This window comes from Pseudophryne corroboree, chromosome 9 (assembly GCF_028390025.1).
Source record: "Pseudophryne corroboree isolate aPseCor3 chromosome 9, aPseCor3.hap2, whole genome shotgun sequence".
Taxonomy (NCBI): domain Eukaryota; kingdom Metazoa; phylum Chordata; class Amphibia; order Anura; family Myobatrachidae; genus Pseudophryne; species Pseudophryne corroboree.
In genome coordinates, this window is record NC_086452.1 from 473,710,169 (window position 1) to 473,734,540 (window position 24,372).

Genomic DNA, 24,372 nt, shown 5'->3' on the forward strand with positions numbered 1-24,372 from the left:
GAGAATCATATGCAGTGACAGTAGACGACATGTCCGTAATCGTTGTCAGGTCCTTCAGTCCGGACCAGATGTCAGCATCAGCAGTCGCTCCAGACTGCCCTGCATCACCGCCAGCGGGTGGGCTCGGAATTCTGAGCCTTTTCCTCGCACCCCCAGTTGCGGGAGAATGTGAAGGAGGAGATGTTGACAGGTCGCGTTCCGCTTGACTTGACAATTTTGTCACCAGCAGGTCTTTCAACCCCAGCAGACCTGTGTCTGCCGGAAAGAGAGATCCAAGGTAGGCTTTAAATCTAGGATCGAGCACGGTGGCCAAAATGTAGTGCTCTGATTTCAACAGATTGACCACCCGTGAATCCTTGTTAAGCGAATTAAGGGCTGCATCCACAAGTCCCACATGCCTAGCGGAATCGCTCCCTTTTAGCTCCTTCTTCAATGCCTCCAGCTTCTTCTGCAAAAGCCTGATGAGGGGAATGACCTGACTCAGGCTGGCAGTGTCTGAACTGACTTCACGTGTGGCAAGTTCAAAGGGCATCAGAACCTTGCACAACGTTGAAATCATTCTCCACTGCACTTGAGACAGGTGCATTCCACCTACTATATCGTGCTCAATTGTATAGGCTTGAATGGCCTTTTGCTGCTCCTCCAACCTCTGAAGCATATAGAGGGTTGAATTCCACCTCGTTACCACTTCTTGCTTCAGATGATGGCAGGGCAGGTTCAGTAGTTTTTGGTGGTGCTCCAGTCTTCTGTTCGTGGTGCCTGTACGCCGAAAGTGTCCCGCAATTTTTCTGGCCACCGACAGCATCTCTTGCACGCCCCTGTCGTTTTTTTAAAAAATTCTGCACCACCAAATTCAAGGTATGTGCAAAACATGGGACGTGCTGGAATTTGCCCATATTTAATGCACACACAATATTGCTGGCGTTGTCCGATGCCACAAATCCACAGGAGAGTCCAATTGGGGTAAGCCATTCCGCGATGATCTTCCTCAGTTGCCGTAAGAGGTTTTCAGCTGTGTGCGTATTCTGGAAAGCGGTGATACAAAGCGTAGCCTGCCTAGGAAAGAGTTGGCGTTTGCGAGATGCTGCTACTGGTGCCGCCGCTGCTGTTCTTGCGGCGGGAGTCCATACATCTACCCAGTGGGCTGTCACAGTCATATAGTCCTGACCCTGCCCTGCTCCACTTGTCCACATGTCCGTGGTTAAGTGGACATTGGGTACAACTGCATTTTTTAGGACACTGGTGAGTCTTTTTCTGACGTCCGTGTACATTCTCGGTATCGCCTGCCTAGAGAAGTGGAACCTAGATGGTATTTGGTAACGGGGGCACACTGCCTCAATAAATTGTCTAGTTCCCTGTGAACTAACGGCGGATACCGGACGCACGTCTAACACCAACATAGTTGTCAAGGACTCAGTTATCCGCTTTGCAGTAGGATGACTGCTGTGATATTTCATCTTCCTCGCAAAGGACTGTTGAACAGTCAATTGCTTACTGGAAGTAGTACAAGTGGGCTTACGACTTCCCCTCTGGGATGACCATCGACTCCCAGCGGCAACAACAGCAGCGCCAGCAGCAGTAGGCGTTACACGCAAGGATGCATCGGAGGAATCCCAGGCAGGAGAGGACTCGTCAGAATTGCCAGTGACATGGCCTGCAGGACTATTGGCATTCCTGGGGAAGGAGGAAATTGACACTGAGGGAGTTGGTGGGGTGGTTTGCGTGAGCTTGGTTACAAGAGGAAGGGATTTACTGGTCAGTGGACTGCTTCCGCTGTCACCCAAAGTTTTTGAACTTGTCACTGACTTATTATGAATGCGCTGCAGGTGACGTATAAGGGAGGATGTTCCGAGGTGGTTAACGTCCTTACCCCTACTTATTACAGCTTGACAAAGGGAACACACGGCTTGACACCTGTTGTCCGCATTTCTGGTGAAATACCTCCACACTGAAGAGCTGATTTTTTTGGTATTTTCACCAGGCATGTCAACGGCCATATTCCTCCCACGGACAACAGGTGTCTCCCCGGGTGCCTGACTTAAACAAACCACCTCACCATCAGAATCCTCCTGGTCAATTTCCTCCCCAGCGCCAGCAACACCCATATCCTCCTCATCCTGGTGTACTTCAACACTGACATCTTCAATCTGACTATCAGGAACTGGACTGCGGGTGCTCCTTCCAGCACTTGCAGGGGGCGTGCAAATGGTGGAAGGCGCATGCTCTTCACGTCCAGTGTTGGGAAGGTCAGGCATCGCAACCGACACAATTGGACTCTCCTTGTGGATTTTTGATTTCGAAGAATGCACAGTTCTTTGCTGTGCTGCTTTTGCCAGCTTGAGTCTTTTCATTTTTCTAGCGAGAGGCTGAGTGCTTCCATCCTCATGTGAAGCTGAACCACTAGCCATGAACATAGGCCAGGGCCTCAGCCGTTCCTTGCCACTCCGTGTGGTAAATGGCATATTGGCAAGTTTACGCTTCTCCTCCGACAATTTTATTTTAGGTTTTGGAGTCCTTTTTTTACTGATATTTGGTGTTTTGGATTTGACATGCTCTGTACTATGACATTGGGCATCGGCCTTGGCAGACGACGTTGCTGGCATTTCATCGTCTCGGCCATGACTAGTGGCAGCAGCTTCAGCACGAGGTGGAAGTGGATCTTGATCTTTCCCTAATTTTGGAACCTCAACATTTTTGTTCTCCATATTTTAATAGGCACAACTAAAAGGCACCTCAGGTAAACAATGGAGATGGATGGATTGGATACTAGTATACAATTATGGACGGGCTGCCGAGTGCCGACACAGAGGTAGCCACAGCCGTGAACTACCGCACTGTACTGTGTCTGCTGCTAATATATAGACTGGTTGATAAAGAGATAGTATACTCGTAACTAGTATGTATGTATAAAGAAAGAAAAAAAAACCACGGTTAGGTGGTATATACAATTATGGACGGGCTGCCGAGTGCCGACACAGAGGTAGCCACAGCCGTGAACTACCGCACTGTACTGTGTCTGCTGCTAATATATAGACTGGTTGATAAAGAGATAGTATACTCGTAACTAGTATGTATGTATAAAGAAAGAAAAAAAAACCACGGTTAGGTGGTATATACAATTATGGACGGGCTGCCGAGTGCCGACACAGAGGTAGCCACAGCCGTGAACTACCGCACTGTACTGTGTCTGCTGCTAATATAGACTGGTTGATAAAGAGATAGTATACTCGTAACTAGTATGTATGTATAAAGAAAGAAAAAAAAACCACGGTTAGGTGGTATATACAATTATGGACGGGCTGCCGAGTGCCGACACAGAGGTAGCCACAGCCGTGAACTACCGCACTGTACTGTGTCTGCTGCTAATATATAGACTGGTTGATAAAGAGATAGTATACTCGTAACTAGTATGTATGTATAAAGAAAGAAAAAAAAACCACGGTTAGGTGGTATATACAATTATGGACGGGCTGCCGAGTGCCGACACAGAAGTAGCCACAGCCGTGAACTACCGCACTGTACTGTGTCTGCTGCTAATATATAGACTGGTTGATAAAGAGATAGTATACTCGTAACTAGTATGTATGTATAAAGAAAGAAAAAAAAACCACGGTTAGGTGGTATATACAATTATGGACGGGCTGCCGAGTGCCGACACAGAGGTAGCCACAGCCGTGAACTACCGCACTGTACTGTGTCTGCTGCTAATATATAGACTGGTTGATAAAGAGATAGTATACTCGTAACTAGTATGTATGTATAAAGAAAGAAAAAAAAACCACGGTTAGGTGGTATATACAATTATGGACGGGCTGCCGAGTGCCGACACAGAGGTAGCCACAGCCGTGAACTACCGCACTGTACTGTGTCTGCTGCTAATATAGACTGGTTGATAAAGAGATAGTATACTCGTAACTAGTATGTATGTATAAAGAAAGAAAAAAAAACCACGGTTAGGTGGTATATAAATTATGGACGGGCTGCCGAGTGCCGACACAGAGGTAGCCACAGCCGTGAACTACCGCACTGTACTGTGTCTGCTGCTAATATATAGACTGGTTGATAAAGAGATAGTATACTCGTAACTAGTATGTATGTATAAAGAAAGAAAAAAAAACCACGGTTAGGTGGTATATACAATTATGGACGGGCTGCCGAGTGCCGACACAGAGGTAGCCACAGCCGTGAACTACCGCACTGTACTGTGTCTGCTGCTAATATATAGACTGGTTGATAAAGAGATAGTATACTCGTAACTAGTATGTATGTATAAAGAAAGAAAAAAAAACCACGGTTAGGTGGTATATACAATTATGGACGGGCTGCCGAGTGCCGACACAGAGGTAGCCACAGCCGTGAACTACCGCACTGTACTGTGTCTGCTGCTAATATATAGACTGGTTGATAAAGAGATAGTATACTCGTAACTAGTATGTATGTATAAAGAAAGAAAAAAAAACCACGGTTAGGTGGTATATACAATTATGGACGGGCTGCCGAGTGCCGACACAGAGGTAGCCACAGCCGTGAACTACCGCACTGTACTGTGTCTGCTGCTAATATATAGACTGGTTGATAAAGAGATAGTATACTCGTAACTAGTATGTATGTATAAAGAAAGAAAAAAAAACCACGGTTAGGTGGTATATACAATTATGGACGGGCTGCCGAGTGCCGACACAGAGGTAGCCACAGCCGTGAACTACCGCACTGTACTGTGTCTGCTGCTAATATAGACTGGTTGATAAAGAGATAGTATACTACTAATATTATATATACTGGTGGTCAGGTCACTGGTCACTAGTCACACTGGCAGTGGCACTCCTGCAGCAAAAGTGTGCACTGTTTAATTTTAATATAATATTATGTACTCCTGGCTCCTGCTATAACCTATAACTGGCACTGCAGTAGTGCTCCCCAGTCTCCCCCACAATTATAAGCTGTGTGAGCTGAGCAGTCAGACAGATATATAATATATATAGATGATGCAGCACACTGGCCTGAGCCTGAGCAGTGCACACAGATATGGTATGTGACTGACTGAGTCACTGTGTGTATCGCTTTTTTCAGGCAGAGAACGGATATATTAAATAAACTGCACTGTGTGTCTGGTGGTCACTCACTATATAATATATTATGTACTCCTGGCTCCTGCTATAACCTATAACTGGCACTGCAGTAGTGCTCCCCAGTCTCCCCCACAATTATAAGCTGTGTGAGCTGAGCAGTCAGACAGATATATATAATATTATTTATATATAGATAATAGATGATGCAGCACACTGGCCTGAGCCTGAGCAGTGCACACAGATATGGTATGTGACTGAGTCACTGTGTGCTGTGTATCGCTTTTTTCAGGCAGAGAACGGATTATAAATAAAACTGGTGGTCACTGGTCACTATCAGCAAAACTCTGCACTGTACTGACTACTCCTAATGCTCCCCAAAATTAGTAAATCAAGTGTCTCTCTAATCTATTCTAAACGGAGAGGACGCCAGCCACGTCCTCTCCCTATCAATCTCAATGCACGTGTGAAAATGGCGGCGACGCGCGGCTCCTTATATAGAATCCGAGTCTCGCGATAGAATCCGAGCCTCGCGAGAATCCGACAGCGTCATGATGACGTTCGGGCGCGCTCGGGTTAACCGAGCAAGGCGGGAAGATCCGAGTCGCTCGGACCCGTGAAAAAAAACATGAAGTTCTGGCGGGTTCGGATTCAGAGAAACCGAACCCGCTCATCTCTACTGGTAGTCCCGGTGAGTGGGGGCTGGTAGTCTCGGGGAGTGGGTCGGGTAGTCCTGGGGAGCGGGGGCTGGTAGTCCTGGGAGCGGGGGCTGGTAGTCCTGGGAGCGGGGGCTGGTAGTCCCGGTGAGTAGGGGCTGGTAGTCCTGGGGAGCGAGGGCTGGTAGTCTCGGGGAGTGGGTCGGGTAGTCCTGGGAGCGGGGGGGGGCTGGTAGTCCTGGGGAGCGGGGGCTGGTAGTCCTGGGGAGCGCGGGGGCTGGTAGTCCCGGGGAGCGGGGGCTGGTAGTCCTGGGAGCGGGGGGAGCGGGGGCTGGTAGTCCTGGGAGCGGGGACTGGTAGTCCTGGGGAGCGGGGGCTGGTAGTCCTGGGAGCGGGGGCTGGTAGTCCTGGGGAGCGGGGGCTGGTAGTCCCGGGGAGCGGGGGCTGGTAGTCCCGGGGAGCGGGGGCTGGTAGTCCCGGGGAGCGGGGGCTGGTAGTCCCGGGGAGCGGGGGCTGGTAGTCCCGGGGAGCGGGGGCTGGTAGACCTGGGGAGCGGGGGCTGGTAGTCCAGTCCTGGGGAGCGGGGGCTGGTAGTCCTGGGGAGCGGGGGCTGGTAGGTAGTCCTGGGGAGCGGGGGCTGGTAGTCCTGGGGAGTGGGGGCTGATAGTCCTGGGGAGCGGGGGCTGGCAGTCCTGGGAGCGGGGGCTGGTAGACCTGGGGAGCGGGGGCTGGTAGTCCAGTCCTGGGGAGCGGGGGCTGGTAGTCCTGGGGAGCGGGGGCTGGTAGGTAGTCCTGGGGAGCGGGGGCTGGTAGTCCTGGGGAGTGGGGGCTGGTAGTCCTGGGGAGCGGGGGCTGGTAGTCCTGGGAGCGGGGGCTGGTAGTCCTGGGAGCGGGGGCTGGTAGACCTGGGGAGCGGGGGCTGGTAGTCCAGTCCTGGGGAGCGGGGGCTGGTAGTCCTGGTGGTGATGGGGAGCGGGGGCTGGTAGTCCTGGGAGCGGGGGCTGGTAGTCCTGGGAGCGGGGGCTGGTAGTCCCGGGGAGCGGGGGCTGGTAGTCCTGGGAGCGGGGGCTTGTAGTCCTGGGGAGCGGGGGCTGGGGGGCTGGTAGTCCTGGGGAGCGGGGGCTGGTAGTCCCGGGGAGCGGGGGCTGGTAGTCCTGGGGAGCGGGGGCTGGTAGTCCCGGGGAGCGGGGGCTGGTAGTCCTGGGGAGCGGGGGCTGGTAGCCCTGGGGAGCGGGGGCTGGTAGTGATGGGGAGCGGGGGCTGGTAGTACTGGGGAGCGGGGGCTGGTAGTCCCGGGGAGCGGGGGCTGGTAGTCCTGGGAGCGGGGGCTGGTAGTCCCGGGGAGTGGGGGCTAGTCCTGGGGAGCGGGGGGCTGGTAGTCCTGGGGAGTGGGGGCTGGTAGTCCTGGGGAGTGGGGGCTGGTAGTCCTGGGGAGCGGGGGCTGGTAGTCCCGGGGAGCGGGGGCTGGTAGTCCCGGGGAGCGGGGGCTGGTAGTCCTGGGGAGCGGGGGCTGGTAGTGATGGGGAGCGGGGGCTGGTAGTCCTGGGAGTCCAGCGTGTGAGACTCATACACTCTCTAACGGGATTTCCAATGCAGATTTGCTGATAGATTACTCCTGTCTGATACTTATTACCGCAGGGCGCCGGGATTCCGTCACTTGGGGATGTTTCTAGTGACTTCTAGGATGATTTCCCGCTAATGGATTCAGCAGTTTGGAAATAGGCAAATAAATCCAAGAATGTGATTTAAGCCACTTTCTGTGACGTGTCGTGTGGGGGGTGTGGTCAGCATACCGACGCCGGGAACCCGGCGGGAGGGGGGGGTGCAAGTTCAGCAAAGCCTCTTGCGAACTCGCTGTGCTCACCACGCTGCGTGCTCGGTGTCAACCTGCGGTCGCCACCGGTTCTATTCCCACTCTATGGGACACCCACGAGTGGAAATAGTCCCTGTAGGTCGGCATGCCGACCGTTGGGATAGTGAGGGGGCGGGATGTTGGTGGAGGTCATGTGACCGCCGGTCACATGAATACCACTCGGTGTGGGAGCTTCCCCTGTAAGGAAAATACAGAGGAGAAGCTACAGTAGTCACCATGCCAAAACGGCCTCACATCCAGCATTAGTCAGCGTGACCCACTTTCCCGGCTGTACATTCCCATGTGTGGTGTCACGTATGTCTGTACCCGCAGCAATGCCAGCCTAATACCAGCTCCATCTATCACACTTATTACTCTCTCCAGACTTTAGTCATGGGCCAGTATTTACTAAAAATCCGAGTTTGGTCGATTTGTGTTTTTTTTTCTAAGTCCCAATCCGGGAATTTACTAAGCACCAATCTCGGCAGTGTCTGGTCTATTCGTAATGGTTTGAATGACAATGTCCCGAAATACGAATGAATAGACCATCGATCTAACGCTGCTGTTATTTCATAGAATACGGGTATTCACTATTCATTCGTATTTGGGTGTTAGTCTCTGAGTGCTCAAGTGCGGGTTTGTTTTTTTTCGAATCGCTAAAAAAAGCAGCAAAAAAAAAAACCTGCTTTTTCCAGTCGAGTTTGGATAACCATGCACGGATCAGTGAGATCTGTGCATGGTTATCTATGGGAAAGGGTCTGTTTAGTGTAAAATCAGAAAAAAAAATTGCGTGGGGTCCCCCCTCCTAAGCATAACCAGCCTCGGGCTCTTTGAGCCGGTCCTGGTTGAAAAAATATGGGGCAAAAAATGACAGGGGTTCCCCCATATTTAATCAACCAGCACCGGGCTCTGCGCCTGGTCCTGGTTCCAAAAATACGGGGGACAAAAAGCGTAGGGGTCCCCCGTATTTCTGAAACCAGCACCGGGCTCCACTAGCTGGGGAGATAATGCCACAGCCGGGGGACACTTTGATATCGGTCCCTGCAGCCGTGCCATTAAAACCTCAACTAGTCACCCCTGGCCGGGGTACCCTGGAGGAGTGGGGACCCCTTCAATCAAGGGGTCCCCCCCCTCCAGCCACCCAAGGGCCAGGGGTGAAGCCCGAGGCTGTCCCCCCCATCCAAGGGCGGCGGATGGGGGGCTGATAGCCAAGTGTGAAAGTGTGAATATTGTTTTTAGTAGCAGTACTACAAGTCCCAGCAAGCCTCTCCCGCAAGCTGGTACTTGGAGAACCACAAGTACCAGCATGCGGTGGAAAACCGGGTACTGCTACAAAAAAATACCCCAATAAAAACAGGAGACACACACCTTGAAAGTATAAGTTTATTACATACATGCACACCTCCAAACATACATACTTACCTATGTTCACACGAGGGTCGGTCCTCTTCTCCATGTAGAATCCATGGGGTACCTGTGGAAAAAATTATACTCACATAATCCAGTGTAGATCGGTCCTCTTCTGTTCTCTGTATAATCCACGTACTTGTCAAAAAAAAAAACGCAAACCCGACCACGCACTGAAAGGGGCCCCATGTTTTCACATTGGACCCCTTTCCCCGACTGCCAGGACCCCCCCCCTGACTCCTGTCTAAGAGGGTTCATTCAGCCAATCAGGGAGCGCCACGTTGTGGCACCCTCCTGATTGGCTGTGTGCTCCTGTAGTGTCTGTCAGGCAGCACACGGCAGTGATACAATGTAGCGCCTATGCGCTCCATTGTAACCAATGGTGGGAACTTTGTGGTCAGCGGTTGACCGAAAGTAACCTCACCGCTGTTTTTATTGGGCTATTTTTTTAGTAGTAGTACTACTACAGGTGCCAGCGGGCCCGGTTTTCCACCGCATGCTGGTACTTGTGTTTCTCCAAGTACCAGCTTGCGGACGAGGCTTGCTGGGACTTGTTTTACTGCTACTAAAAACAATATTCACATTTTTTCAAAAAGGCTATCAGCCCCCCATCCGCCACCCTTGGATGGGGGGGACAGCCTCGGGCTTCACCCCTGGCCCTTGGGTGGCTGAAGGGGGGGGGACCCCTTGATTGAAGGGGTCCCCACTCCTCCAGGGTACCCCGGCCAGGGGTGACTAGTTGGGGTTTTAATGGCACGGCCGCAGGGACCGATATCAAAGTGTCCCCCGGCTGTGGCATTATCTCCCCAGCTAGTGGAGCCCGGTGCTGGTTTCAGAAATACGGGGGACCCCTACGCTTTTTGTCCCCCGTATTTTTGGAACCAGGACCAGGCGCAGAGCCCGGTGCTGGTTGATTAAATATGGGGGAACCCCTGTCATTTTTTGCCCCATATTTTTTCAACCAGGATCGTGTTAGGGTCTCCTGTCCTGTGCTGCCACGTCGTCATGGCAACCGGGAGACAAGTGCTAGCGGAGTAACCTGAGCGCAGCTGATACTCCGGTTCGGGTCTTTTGCTGTGCAGTGGTTACAGGCATGGGATCCGGTGCTGGTTTTTGTGCTCACAGTCTGTGAGGTCTGAGGGGGGCGTGGACAGCACCTGCTTTATAAGGCCTCTTCTCAGATTAAGCAGATGCTGCTGAATCTTTGTTGGTTAGTCAGTTCCTGAAAGTTAGCCAGTACTGTGTAGCTTTGTATTTTGTTATTGCTTACTGCAAATAGGCCTGGGCATTTGGTACTACACTCTGCCAATCCAGACCTAGCAGTAAGACTGGAGTCAGTCGTTTCGCCTGCTGAGGTTCTTTTGCTATTCTGTGAACCCAGCAGGTTTGTGGCTGTACTTTCAGACCTGCCTGCATAATCCTCTCTCACTGTGCAGGGCGTCCATGTGTCAGTTTAGTGGCAGTAAGCTGAACCTGGGCCCTGCAAGTGAGAATTAGGATTGTGGAGACTCTCCTTGTGTCTATTATTCCATCTCTGACCAAGGAGTTTACTGCCACACCCGTTGGTAACCCTTTAGGGTTTTGCTGTTGCCCTTAGCAACAGCATTTCGGGTTCTCTACGTATTAAAACACAACATCTTGCTTTTTCCATCTGAGCATTTCTAATACTAGGGAGACACCCAGTTTCTTAGCCTCTGGGCTTCTCTGTTCACTCTGTGTTGGTTTTGTTACCCTATCACCTTCTGTGTACGTTATGTCATATTTCCCAGTCTGTCTGTGAGTTCATTTGTTTTGCATCCCTCTCTGTTCAGACACCAGTACATTCCTGCAGGCACTGGTGTGTATAACAGTTCAAACACCAGTACATTCCTGCAGGCACTGGTGTGCATAACATATTCAGCAGCCCAATACTCCTGTTGAAATTTTGTGGGAATATGGAGCATACCGCTCAAAATACGTTGCAACAGGTGGTCGATCAGGTGCAGGTCCTGACTCGTCAATTTAATGATTTGTCCATTAAAATGCACACCTCCCAGGCCGCTGGCGGAGCTCCCGCAGCAGCAGCACCTTCAGGGGTTAAGGAGCCGAAAGTAAATCTTCCGGATCGTTTTTCTGGAGATCGCTCGCAGTTCTTTTGTTTCAAGGAGAGCTGCAAGTTATATTTCCAGCTTAGGCCTCAGTCTTCTGGGTCAGAGATTCAGCGGGTGGGCATAGTGATTTCCTTGCTACAAGGAGACCCACAGGTCTGGGCATATGGGTTGCAGCCTGACTGTCCGTCGCTTAAAAGTGTTGATGCTTTTTTTACGGCACTGGGCATGTTGTATGATGACCCTGACAAGACGGCCTCAGCCGAGGCTCAGATTTCGATCCTTAAGCAAGGGCGAAGGCCAGTTGAGGTTTACTGTACGGAGTTTCGGAGGTTGTTCCATGATACCCAGTGGAATGACCCAGCCCTGAGACACCAGTACCGAAGAGGTCTTTCTAACCAGATAAAAGACCAACTGGTACAATATCCCTTGCCTGATAGCTTGGATCAGCTCATGCAGTTATCCATCCGGGTGGATAGACGGGTGAGAGAGCGTAGGCTTGAAAGGGAGACCGAGGTTTCCTTCTTTCCCAAGGGAACCTCAGACTCTGAGGAATTTTCCGAGGAGCCTATGCAGATTGGGGCTACCCGCCTCTCCTCGCGTGAGAAGACGCGGAGGAGACAGCAGGGGTTGTGTTTGTACTGTGGGAATAAGGGTCATGTGGTAGTATCATGCCCAGAAAAGCCGGAAAACTTCAGGGCCTGAGGGTGATGGGAAATATCCTGTCAGGCCAGAAGTCAGAATTTCCCAAGAAGACTTTTATCATTCCGGTGACCTTGAAGACCCTCGGTCAAACTGTCAAGACTGAGGCCTTTGTGGACAGTGGGGCCGACGGGGTTTTTATGGACCGCCAATTCGCCCTGAAACACTCTGTTTCCTTAGTACCCTTGGCGTCGGAAATTGAGATTTGTGGGTTAAACGGGGAACCATTATCCCAGGGTAAAATTACCTCTTGCACTAGCCAGATTTCTTTGTTTATTGGAGCCACACACTCTGAAAAATTGTCCTTTTATGTGACTGTCTGTACTTTTGCCCCATTGGTGTTGGGGTTACCCTGGTTAAGGGCCCACAATCCTCAATTTGACTGGGTCTCTGGGGAGATTCTTAGTTGGGGTACTGATTGTTTCAGGAGTTGCTTGAGCCTTCCAGTCAGGCTCTCGCAGCTAAGTTTGCCAGGATTGCCAGGGTGTTATGCAGATTTTGCGGACGTGTTCTCCAAAAAAGTTGCAGAGGTACTACCTCCCCATCGCCCCTATGACTGTGCCATTGATTTGTTGCCGAATGCTAAGCTTCCCAAGAGCAGGTTGTACTCCCTGTCACGTCCTGAGACTCAGGCTATGGCAGAGTACATTCAGGAGAACTTGGCTAAAGGATTTATCAGACCTTCACAGTCTCCAGTTGGGTCGGGGTTCTTCTTCGTGGGTAAAAAGGACGGTTCATTGCGACCCTGCATCGACTTCAGGGAATTGAACCGTATCACGATTAAAAACTCATACCCACTGCCTCTCATTTCGGTCTTGTTTGACCAGCTTCGTACTGCCACCATTTTTTCTAAGATTGACCTACGCGGTGCGTACAATCTAATCCGAATAAGAGAGGGGGATGAATGGAAGACTGCCTTTAATACCCACTCAGGGCATTATGAATATTTGGTGATGCCTTTTGGGCTCTGTAATGCCCCGGCAGTCTTCCAGGATTTCATGAACGATGTGCTCAGGGAATATTTGGATAGATTCTTAGTTGTATACTTAGATGACATCCTAATCTTCTCCCATTCCCTGGAGGAACATCGGAAGCATGTACGCTTAGTCCTCCAGAAACTCAGAGACCACCGGCTTGGGGCGAAGCTGGAGAAGTGCGAATTTGAAGTTCAGCAAATCGCATTTCTAGGATATATTATCTCCCCAGAAGGTTTCCAAATGGAGGGTTCCAAGGTACAGGCAGTCCTGGATTGGGTGCAGCCCACTAGTTTGAAGGCGCTTCAGCGTTTCCTGGGCTTTGCAAATTTTTATAGACGATTTATCCCTGGATTTTCGTCTATAGTGGCGCCCTTGGTGGCACTCACTAAGAAAGGGGCGGATGTTGCTCACTGGTCTCGTGAGGCCAAAGCGGCTTTTGCCCGTCTCAAAAGGGCATTTGTCTCGGCCAAGGTGCTGCGACACCCAGATCCAGAGCGTCCTTTTGTGGTGGAGGTGGATGCCTCTGAGATGGGTATTGGGGCAGTGCTCTCTCAGATGGGAGTGTCTGATAATCGCCTTCATCCCTGTGCTTACTTTTCCCGTAAATTTTCGCCTGCCGAGATGAATTATGACGTGGGTAACCGGGAATTGTTGGCTATTAAGGATGCACTCGAGGAGTGGAGACACTGGCTTGAGGGGGCTAAGTTTGTGGTCTCAATTCTCACCGACCATAAGAATTTGGCATATTTAGAGTCAGCGAAGCGTCTCAATGCCAGGCAGGCACGATGGGCTTTGTTTTTTGCTCGCTTTAATTTTTTGATAACATATCGCCCTGGGTCAAAAAACATCAAGGCTGATGCGCTCTCGCTGAGTTTTGCTCCAATCCAGGAGACCACCGAGGAGCCGTTGCCCATTGTGTCCCCATCATGTATTAAAGTGGGCATTACCCAGGACCTCTTGTCATTAGTCCTTAGAGCACAGGAGCAGGCTCCTCCAGACCTTCCGGTAGGTCTTTTGTTTGTGCCTCCTAGGTTAAGACAGCGAGTGTTCCTGGAATTCCATGCCAAGAAGTCGGCAGGTCACCCGGGTATTGCCAGAACTCGGGAGTTGCTATCTAGGGCGGTGTGGTGGCCCTCGGTGGCTAAGGATGTGGATCAGTGGGTTCGGGCATGTGACATCTGTGCCCGAAATAAGACTCCTAGAAGGGTTCCTGTTGGCCCATTACATCCACTCTCTATTCCATCTAAGCCATGGACCCACATTTCAATGGATTTTGTTGTGGACTTGCCCAAATCCTCTGGGATGACAGCCATCTGGGTTGTCGTTGACAGGTTTTCGAAGATGGCGCACTTCGTTCCACTGGTTGGGCTGCCATCGGCCAGACGCCTGTCTGAGTTATTTATGCTGCATGTTGTGCGCCTCCACGGGTTGCCACTTGATGTGGTCTCTGACCGCGGATCCCAGTTTGTGGCCAAATTCTGGAGGGCATTTTGTTCCGATCTCCAGATTTCTGTCAGCTTGTCGTCAGGCTACCATCCGCAGTCTAATGGGCAGACTGAAAGGGTGAACCAGACCTTGGAGCAGTTCCTCAGGTGTTATGTCTCCAAGTGTCAGACTGACTGGGTTGCTCATCTGTCAGTGGCGGAGTTTGCCTATAACAACGCGGCTCACTCTGCTACAGGGATCTCTCCCTTCCTTTGTGTGTATGGGCATCATCCTAAGGCCAATTCTTTTGACCCCCTGGACTCCACGCCTGGTGGTTCCTCTGTCGTTTCGGTCCTTAGAGGTATTTGGAGGAAAGTGAAGAAAGCCCTTGTGTCTGTGTCATTAGTGACCAAAAGGGTTTTTGATAAGCGGAAAAGACCCTGCAGCTTCAAATTAGGAGACTTCGTCTGGTTGTCTACCAAGAATTTGAAGTTGAAACAGCCATCTCATAAGTTAGGCCCCCGGTTCATCGGCCCTTATAAGATCACCAGGGTTATCAATCCGGTGGCATTTCAGTTAGATCTGCCCCGTTCTTTGGGTATCAATAAAACATTTCATTGTTCCCTTTTAAAACGGGCGATTAGTAATCCTTCTTCCAGAGGAAGACCTTCCCCTCTTCTGATACGTGGCCAGAGGGAGTTTGTTGTTGAAAGGATTCTTGACTCCAAGATGGTTCGGGGTCGGCTGTCATTTTTGGTGCACTGGAAGGGGTATGGCCCGGAGGAGCGGTCGTGGGTGCGCAGTTGTGATCTTCATGCCCCCAGACTGATACGCTCTTTCTTCTCGCAGTTCCCCGATAAACCCGGTGGTAGGGGTTCCTTGACCCCTCGTCAGAGGGGGGGTACTGTTAGGGTCTCCTGTCCTGTGCTGCCACGTCGTCATGGCAACCGGGAGACAAGTGCTAGCGGAGTAACCTGAGCGCAGCTGATACTCCGGTTCGGGTCTTTTGCTGTGCAGTGGTTACAGGCATGGGATCCGGTGCTGGTTTTTGTGCTCACAGTCTGTGAGGTCTGAGGGGGGCGTGGACAGCACCTGCTTTATAAGGCCTCTTCTCAGATTAAGCAGATGCTGCTGAATCTTTGTTGGTTAGTCAGTTCCTGAAAGTTAGCCAGTACTGTGTAGCTTTGTATTTTGTTATTGCTTACTGCAAATAGGCCTGGGCATTTGGTACTACACTCTGCCAATCCAGACCTAGCAGTAAGACTGGAGTCAGTCGTTTAGCCTGCTGAGGTTCTTTTGCTATTCTGTGAACCCAGCAGGTATGTGGCTGTACTTTCAGACCTGCCTGCATAATCCTCTCTCACTGTGCAGGGCGTCCATGTGTCAGTTTAGTGGCAGTAAGCTGAACCTGGGCCCTGCAAGTGAGAATTAGGATTGTGGAGACTCTCCTTGTGTCTATTATTCCATCTCTGACCAAGGAGTTTACTGCCACACCCGTTGGTAACCCTTTAGGGTTTTGCTGTTGCCCTTAGCAACAGCATTTCGGGTTCTCTACGTATTAAAACACAACATCTTGCTTTTTCCATCTGAGCATTTCTAATACTAGGGAGACACCCAGTTTCTTAGCCTCTGGGCTTCTCTGTTCACTCTGTGTTGGTTTTGTTACCCTATCACCTTCTGTGTACGTTATGTCATATTTCCCAGTCTGTCTGTGAGTTCATTTGTTTTGCATCCCTCTCTGTTCAGACACCAGTACATTCCTGCAGGCACTGGTGTGCATAACAGATCGGCTCAAAGAGCCCGAGGCTGGTTATGATTAGGAGGGGGGACCCCACGCAATTTTTTCCAGGATTTTAAAGACTTTAATTAACTTTTTAAGGTACACAATAAAGCCCTGGACGGATCTCACAGATCCGGCCGGGTTTCCTTGTGTTTTTTCAGGCAGTGTTTTACTCATCACTCCCGTAAAACACTGCCTGATATTACGAATCACATCGACATCGGAAAAAACGATTGTGCAAAACTCGGCAGCTTAGTGAATGACCGTATCAGGATTCAAAAAGTTGCAGTAAAATGCACCCAATACCATTCGAGTTCAAACACCCTTTAAAACGGACAAAACACGAATATTAGTAAATAAACCCCATGGTGAGTAAATGGTGCACTGTAACCTACCGCCACCTTGTGGCCACCACAGGAATGACCACACGTGGGAGTGTTGCTGATTTCCGTTACACTATTGCTGTTCCACTTACTTACAGTGAATCAAAGTTTATTTCTTCCACGCTTCCATTTCCGGAGACATCTGTTAGTTTTCTTGTAAAGCTGAAAAAAATGAATCAATATTTGAATGAAACTAAATACATTTTACTTCAGTAGTAAAAACACGCTGAGTGTTACCGTGTATCAGTGTCTCGCTGAGTGTTACCGTGTATCAGTGTCTCGCTGAGTGTTACCGTGTATCAGTGTATCGCTGAGTGTCACCGTGTATCAGTGTCTCGCTGAGTGTTACCGTGTATCAGTGTCTCGCTGAGTGTCACCGTGTATCAGTGTCTCGCTGAGTGTTACCGTGTATCAGTGTCCCGCTGAGTGTTACCGTGTATCAGTGTCTCGCTGAGTGTTACCGTGTATCAGTGTCTCGCTGAGTGTTACCGTGTATCAGTGTATCGCTGAGTGTCACCGTGTATCAGTGTCTCGCTGAGTGTTACCGTGTATCAGTGTCTCGCTGAGTGTCACCGTGTATCAGTGTCCCGCTGAGTGTTACCGTGTATCAGTGTATTGCTGAGTGTCACCGTGTATCAGTGTCTCGCTGAGTGTTACCGTGTATCAGTGTCTCGCTGAGTGTTACCGTGTATCAGTGTCCCGCTGAGTGTTACCGTGTATCAGTGTCTCGCTGAGTGTTACTGTGTATCAGTGTCTCGCTGAGTGTCACCGTGTATCAGTGTCCCGCTGAGTGTTACCGTGTATCAGTGTCTCGCTGAGTGTCACCGTGTATCAGTGTCTCGCTGAGTGTCACCGTGTATCAGTGTCTCGCTGAGTGTTACCGTGTATCAGTGTATCGCTGAGTGTTACCGTATATCAGTGTCTCGCTGAGTGTTACCGTGTATCAGTGTCTCGCTGAGTGTTACCGTGTATCAGTGTATCGCTGAGTGTCACCGTGTATCAGTGTCTCGCTGAGTGTTACTGTGTATCAGTGTCTCGCTGAGTGTCACCGTGTATCAGTGTCCCGCTGAGTGTTACCGTGTATCAGTGTCCCGCTGAGTGTTACCGTGTATCAGTGTCTCGCTGAGTGTTACCGGGTATCAGTGTCTCGCTGAGTGTTACCGGGTATCAGTGTCTCGCTGAGTGTTACCGTGTATCAGTGTCTCGCTGAGTGTTACCGTGTATCAGTGTCTCGCTGAGTGTTACCGTGTATAAGTGTCTCGCTGAGTGTCACCGTGTATCAGTGTCCTGCTGAGTGTTACCGTGTATAAGTGTCCCGCTGAGTGTTACCGTGTATCAGTATCTCGGTGAGTGTCACCGTGTATCAGTGTCTCGCTGAGTGTTACCGTGTATCAGTGTCCTGCTGAGTGTTACCGTGTATCAGTGTCTCGCTGAGTGTTACCGTGTATCAGTGTCTCGCTGAGTGTTACCGTGTATCAGTGTCTCGCTGAGTGTTACCGTGTATCAGTGTCTCGCTGAGTGTTACCGGGTATCAGTTTCTCGCTGAGTGTTACCGTGTATCAGTGTCTCGCTGAGTGTTACCGTGTATCAGTGTCTCGGTGAGTGTTACCGTGTATCAGTGTCCCGCTGAGTGTTACTGTGTATCAGTATCTCGTGAGTGTTACCGTGTATCAGTGTCCCGCTGAGTGTTACCGCGTATCAGTGTCTCGCTGAGTGTTACTGTGTATCAGTGTCCCGCTGAGTGTTACTGTGTATCAGTATCTCGTGAGTGTTACCGTGTATCAGTGTCTCGCTGAGTGTTACCGTGTATCAGTGTCCCGCTGAGTGTTACCGTGTATCAGTGTCTCGCTGAGTGTTACCGTGTATCAGTGTCCCGCTGAGTGTTACCGGGTATCAGTGTCTCGCTGAGTGTTACCGGGTATCAGTGTCCCGCTGAGTGTTACCGTGTATCAGTGTCTCGCTGAGTGTTACCGTGTATCAGTGTCCCGCTGAGTGTTACCGTGTATCAGTGTCTCGCTGAGTGTTACCGTGTATCAGTGTCCCACTGAGTGTTACCGGGTATCAGTGTCTCGCTGAGTGTTACCGTGTATCAGTGTCCCGCTGAGTGTTACCGTGTATCAGTGTCTCGCTGAGTGTTACCGTGTATCAGTGTCCCGCTGAGTGTTACCGGGTATCAGTGTCCCGCTGAGTGTTACCGTGTATAAGGGATACATTTACTAAGCAGTGATATGAGTGGAGAAGTGAGCCAGTGGAGAAATTTCCCCATCAACCAATCAGCAGCTCTGTATCATTTTATAGTATGCAAATTATAGATGTTACTTCAGTGCTGATTGGTTGCCATGGGCAACTTCTCCACTGGCTCACTTCTCCGCTCTTATCACTGCTTAGTAAATGTACCCCTAAGTGTTTTATTTCCAAAACAGAATTAATTATATTTCCACCGGCCAATAGTAGTTTCCAACCTGATATCTCTATCACTGTTGAGAACTCTGCAATCACCCCTACCCCACAACCTCGCTGTCTAGGTGTCATTCTTGACTCTGACCTGTCCTTTGTTCCCCACATTCAATCTGTCTCAAGATCATGTTACATACATCTAAGAAACATATCCAAAATACGCCCTTATCTTACACAAGACACAGCAAAAACTCTAATCCATGCTCTCATTATCTCCCGCATTGATTATTGTAATAGTCTCCTGACCGGTCTTCCCAAACATAGGCTCTCACCACTACAATCCATTTTGAATGCAGCTGCGAGGCAAATCTTCCTTGCCAGACGTTCATCGTCTGCAGATCCGCTCTGTCAGTCCCTCCATTGGTTACCGGTATTCTACCGTATTAAATATAAAATACTTTTACTCACATACAAGGCTATTACCCAAACTGCACCATCATACATCTCTTCATTCATCTCAAAATATCTCCCTACCCGACCTCTCCGCTCTGCACAAGATCTACGTCTCTCATCCAAACGCATTACTTGTTCACACTCAAAATTACAGGACTTTATCCGGGCTTCACCCACTCTGTGGAATGCCCTCCCATGCACAATAAGACTCGCCTCTAGTCTCCAAACCTTTAAATGTTCCCTGAAAACTCATCTCTTCAGACAAGCCTATCAAATTCCAGACCCACCCACATAACCTTCAGTGCTTCCCTATCTAATTACATCCTCTGTAGAGTATTCATAACATCACATATCTTGTCTTTCTTTAGTCTCACACCCTCCTGACACTTGGATAACTTTGTGGGGTATCATCATACAACCCATTAAGAACCTAGCAATCTGGTGGACCATTATGCAATAGGTAGCATCTATCCTTGTGTATCTATGCCTATTTCCCTATAGATTGTAAGCTTGTGAGCAGGGCCTTCCTACCTCTATGTCTGTCTGTTTTTACCCAGTTTTGTTCTATTACTGTTATTCTAATTGTAAAGCGCAACGGAATATGCTGCGCTATATAAGAAACTGTTAATAAATAAAATAAATAAATAAATAAGTGTCTCGCTGAGTGTTACCGGGTATCAGGGTCCCGCTGAGTGTTACCGTGTATCAGTGTCTCGCTGAGTGTTACCGTGTATCAGTGTCTCGCTGAGTGTTACCGGGTATCAGTGTCTCGCTGAGTGTTACCGGGTATCAGTGTCTCGCTGAGTGTTACCGTATATCAGTGTCTCGCTGAGTGTTACCGTGTATCAGTGTCTCGCTGAGTGTTACCGTGTATCAGTGTCTCGCTGAGTGTTACCGTGTATCAGTGTCTCGCTGAGTGTTACCGCGTATCAGTGTCTCGCTGAGTGTTACCGTGTATCAGTGTCTCGCTGAGTGTTACCGTGTATCAGTGTCTCGCTGAGTGTTACCGTGTATCAGTGTCTCGCTGAGTGTTACCGCGTATCAGTGTCCCGCTGAGTGTTACCGTGTATCAGTGTCCCGCTGAGTGTTATCGCGTATCAGTGTCTCGCTGAGTGTTACCGCGTATCAGTGTCCCGCTGAGTGTTACCGTGTATCAGTGTCCCGCTGAGTGTTACCGTGTATCAGTGTCTCGCTGAGTGTTACCGTGTATCAGTGTCTCGCTGAGTGTTACCGCGTATCAGTGTCCCGCTGAGTGTTACCGTGTATCAGTGTCCCGCTGAGTGTTATCGCGTATCAGTGTCTCGCTGAGTGTTACCGCGTATCAGTGTCTCGCTGAGTGTTACCGCGTATCAGTGTCTCGCTGAGTGTTACCGCGTATCAGTGTCCCGCTGAGTGTTATCGTGTATCAGTGTCTCGCTGAGTGTTACCGCGTATCAGTGTCTCGCTGAGTGTTACCGCGTATCAGTGTCTCGCTGAGTGTTACCGCGTATCAGTGTCCCGCTGAGTGTTACCGTGTATCAGTGTCTCGCTGAGTGTTACCGTGTATCAGTGTCTCGCTGAGTGTTACCGCGTATCAGTGTCCCGCTGAGTGTTATCGTGTATCAGTGTCTCGCTGAGTGTTACCGCGTATCAGTGTCCCGCTGAGTGTTATCGTGTATCAGTGTCCCGCTGAGTGTTACCGTGTATCAGTGTCTCGCTGAGTGTTACCGCGTATCAGTGTCTCGCTGAGTGTTACCGCGTATCAGTGTCTCGCTGAGTGTTACCGCGTATCAGTGTCTCGCTGAGTGTTACCGCGTATCAGTGTCCCGCTGAGTGTTACCGTGTATCAGTGTCTCGCTGAGTGTTACCGTGTATCAGTGTCTCGCTGAGTGTTACCGCGTATCAGTGTCTCGCTGAGTGTTACCGCGTATCAGTGTCCCGCTGAGTGTTATCGTGTATCAGTGTCTCGCTGAGTGTTACCGCGTATCAGTGTCTCGCTGAGTGTTACCGTGTATCAGTGTCTCGATGAGTGTTACCGTGTATCAGTGTCCCGCTGAGTGTTACCGTGTATAAGTGTCTCGCTGAGTGTTACCGTGTATCAGTGTCTCGCTGAGTGTTACCGTGTATCAGTGTCTCGCTGAGTGTTACTGTGTATCAGTGTCCCGCTGAGTGTTATCGTGTATCAGTGTCTCGCTGAGTGTTACCGCGTATCAGTGTCTCGCTGAGTGTTACCGCGTATCAGTGTCTCGCTGAGTGTTACCGTGTATCAGTGTCTCGCTGAGTGTTACAGTGTATCAGTGTCTTGCTGAGTGTTACCGTGTATCAGTGTCTCGCTGAGTGTTACAGTGTATCAGTGTCTCGCTGAGTGTTACCGTGTATCAGTGTCTCGCTGAGTGTTACCGTGTATCAGTGTCTCGCTGAGTGTTACCGTGTATCAGTGTCTCGCTGAGTGTTACCGTGTATCAGTGTCCCGCTGAGTGTTACCGTATATCAGTGTCCCGCTGAGTGTTATCGTGTATCAGTGTCTCGCTGAGTGTTACCGTGTATCAGTGTCTCGCTGAGTGTTACCGTGTATCAGTGTCCCGCTGAGTGTTACCGGGTATCAGTGTCCCGCTGAGTGTTACCGGGTATCAGTGTCCCGCTGAGTGTTACCGTGTATCAGTGTCTCGCTGAGTGTTACCGCGTATCAGTGTCCCGCTGAGTGTTACCGTGTATCAGTGTCTCGCTGAGTGTTACCGTGTATCAGTGTCTCGCTGAGTGTTACCGTGTATCAGTGTCTCGCTGAGTGTTACCGTGTATCAGTGTCTCGCTGAGTGTTACCGTGTATCAGTGTCCCGCTGAGTGTTACCGGGTATCAGTGTCCCGCTGAGTGTTATCGTGTATCAGTGTCTCGCTGAGTGTTACCGGGTATCAGTGTCTTGCTGAGTATTACCGTGTATCAGTGTCCCGCTGAGTGTTACCGTGTATCAGTGTCTCGCTGAGTGTTACCGTGTATCAGTGTCCCGCTGAGTGTTACCGTGTATCAGTGTCTCGCTGAGTGTTACCGTGTATCAGTGTCTCGCTGAGTGTTACCGCGTATCAGTGTCTCGCTGAGTGTTACCGTGTATCAGTGTCTCGCTGAGTGTTACTGTGTATCAATGTCTCGCTGAGTGTTACCGTGTATCAGTGTCCCGCTGAGTGTTACCGTGTATCAGTGTCTCGCTGAGTGTTACCGTATATCAGTATCTCGCTGAGTGTTACCGTGTATCAGTGTCTCGCTGAGTGTTACCGTGTATCAGTGTCCCGCTGAGTGTTACCGTATATCAGTATCTCGCTGAGTGTTACCGTGTATCAGTATCTCGCTGAGTGTTACCGTGTATCAGTGTCTCGCTGAGTGTTACCGTGTATCAGTGTCTCGCTGAGTGTTACCGTATATCAGTATCTCGCTGAGTGTTACCGTGTATCAGTGTCTCGCTGAGTGTTACCGTGTATCAGTGTCTCGCTGAGTGTTACCGTGTATCAGTGTCCCGCTGAGTGTTACCGTATATCAGTATCTCGCTGAGTGTTACCGTGTATCAGTGTCTCGCTGAGTGTTACCGTATATCAGTATCTCGCTGAGTGTTACCGTGTATCAGTGTCTCGCTGAGTGTTACCGTATATCAGTATCTTGCTGAGTGTTACCGTGTATCAGTGTCCCGCTGAGTGTTACCGTGTATCAGTGTCCCGCTGAGTGTTACCGTATATCAGTATCTCGCTGAGTGTTACCGTGTATCAGTATCTCGCAGAGTGTTACCGCGTATCAGTGTCTCGCTGAGTGTTACCGTGTATCAGTATCTCGCTGAGTGTTACCGTGTATCAGTGTCTCGCTGAGTGTTACCGTATATCAGTATCTCGCTGAGTGTTACCGTATATCAGTGTCTCGCTGAGTGTTACCGTGTATCAGTGTCCTGCTGAGTGTCACCGTGTATAAGTGTCTCGCTGAGTGTTACCGTATATCAGTATCTCGCTGAGTGTTACCGTGTATCAGTGTCTCGCTGAGTGTTACCGTGTATCAGTGTCTCGCTGAGTGTTACCGCGTATCAGTGTCTCGCTGAGTGTTACCGTATATCAGTATCTCGCTGAGTGTTACCGTGTATCAGTGTCTCGCTGAGTGTTACCGTGTATCAGTGTCCCGCTGAGTGTTACCGTGTATCAGTGTCTTGCTGAGTGTTACCGTGTATCAGTATCTCGGTGAGTGTTACCGTGTATCAGTATCTCGCTGAGTGTTACCGTGTATCAGTGTCTCGCTGAGTGTTACCGTGTATCAGTGTCTCGCTGAGTGTTACCGTGTATAAGTGTCTCGCTGAGTGTTACCGGGTATCAGTGTCTCGCTGAGTGTTACCGTGTATCAGTGTCTCGCTGAGTGTTACCGTGTATAAGTGTCTCGCTGAGTGTTACCGTGTATCAGTGTCTCGCTGAGTGTTACCGTGTATCAGTGTCTCGCTGAGTGTTACCGTGTATCAGTGTCTCGGTGAGTGTTACCAGGTATCAGTGTCTCGCTGAGTGTTACCGTGTATAAGTGTCCCGTTGAGTGTTACCGTGTATCAGTGTCTCGCTGAGTGTTACCGTGTATCAGTGTCTCGCTGAGTGTTACCGGGTATCAGTGTCTCGCTGAGTGTTACCGTGTATCAGTGTCTCGCTGAGTGTTACCGTGTATCAGTGTCTCGCTGAGTGTTACCGTGTATCAGTGTCTCGCTGAGTGTTACCGTGTATCAGTGTCTCGGTGAGTGTTACCAGGTATCAGTGTCTCGCTGAGTGTTACCGCGTATCAGTGTCTCGCTGAGTGTTACCGTGTATCAGTGTCTCGCTGAGTGTTACCGTGTATCAGTGTCTCGCTGAGTGTTACCGCGTATCAGTGTCTCGCTGAGTGTTACCGTGTATCAGTGTCTCGCTGAGTGTTACCAGGTATCAGTGTCTCGCTGAGTGTTACCGTGTATCAGTGTCCCGTTGAGTGTTACCGTGTATCAGTGTCTCGCTGAGTGTTACCGTGTATCAGTGTCTCGGTGAGTGTTACCGTGTATCAGTGTCTCGGTGAGTGTTACCGTGTATCAGTGTCCTGTTATATTGCAGAGTATCAGTGTGACACATTTACCTTATATCCAGCAATTATAAACACACGCCTGTCTATGTTACGTCTCATCTTTCCTTTCTGGAACATCTGTAGCTGTCTCACCATGTCTGACACTCTCT

General features: G+C 50.0%; 2 protein-coding genes across 2 annotated transcripts in view; one reads left to right on the forward strand and one right to left on the reverse strand.

Moving 5' to 3' along the window:
- Nucleotides 1-24,372, forward strand: part of RASSF1 (Ras association domain family member 1) — a 132,049-nt gene that overhangs the window by 27,927 nt on the left and 79,750 nt on the right. The gene's annotated exons all lie outside the window — the stretch shown is intronic.
- Nucleotides 122-24,358, reverse strand: LOC134957227 (basic proline-rich protein-like; the record flags this gene model as incomplete). Its single annotated transcript, XM_063938930.1, has 3 exons — nt 24,275-24,358; nt 5,747-7,297; nt 122-172 (listed from the first exon to the last, which is right to left on the reverse strand). Coding segments are annotated over exons 1-3 (1,686 nt in total), but the record flags the coding sequence as incomplete, so codon positions are not given.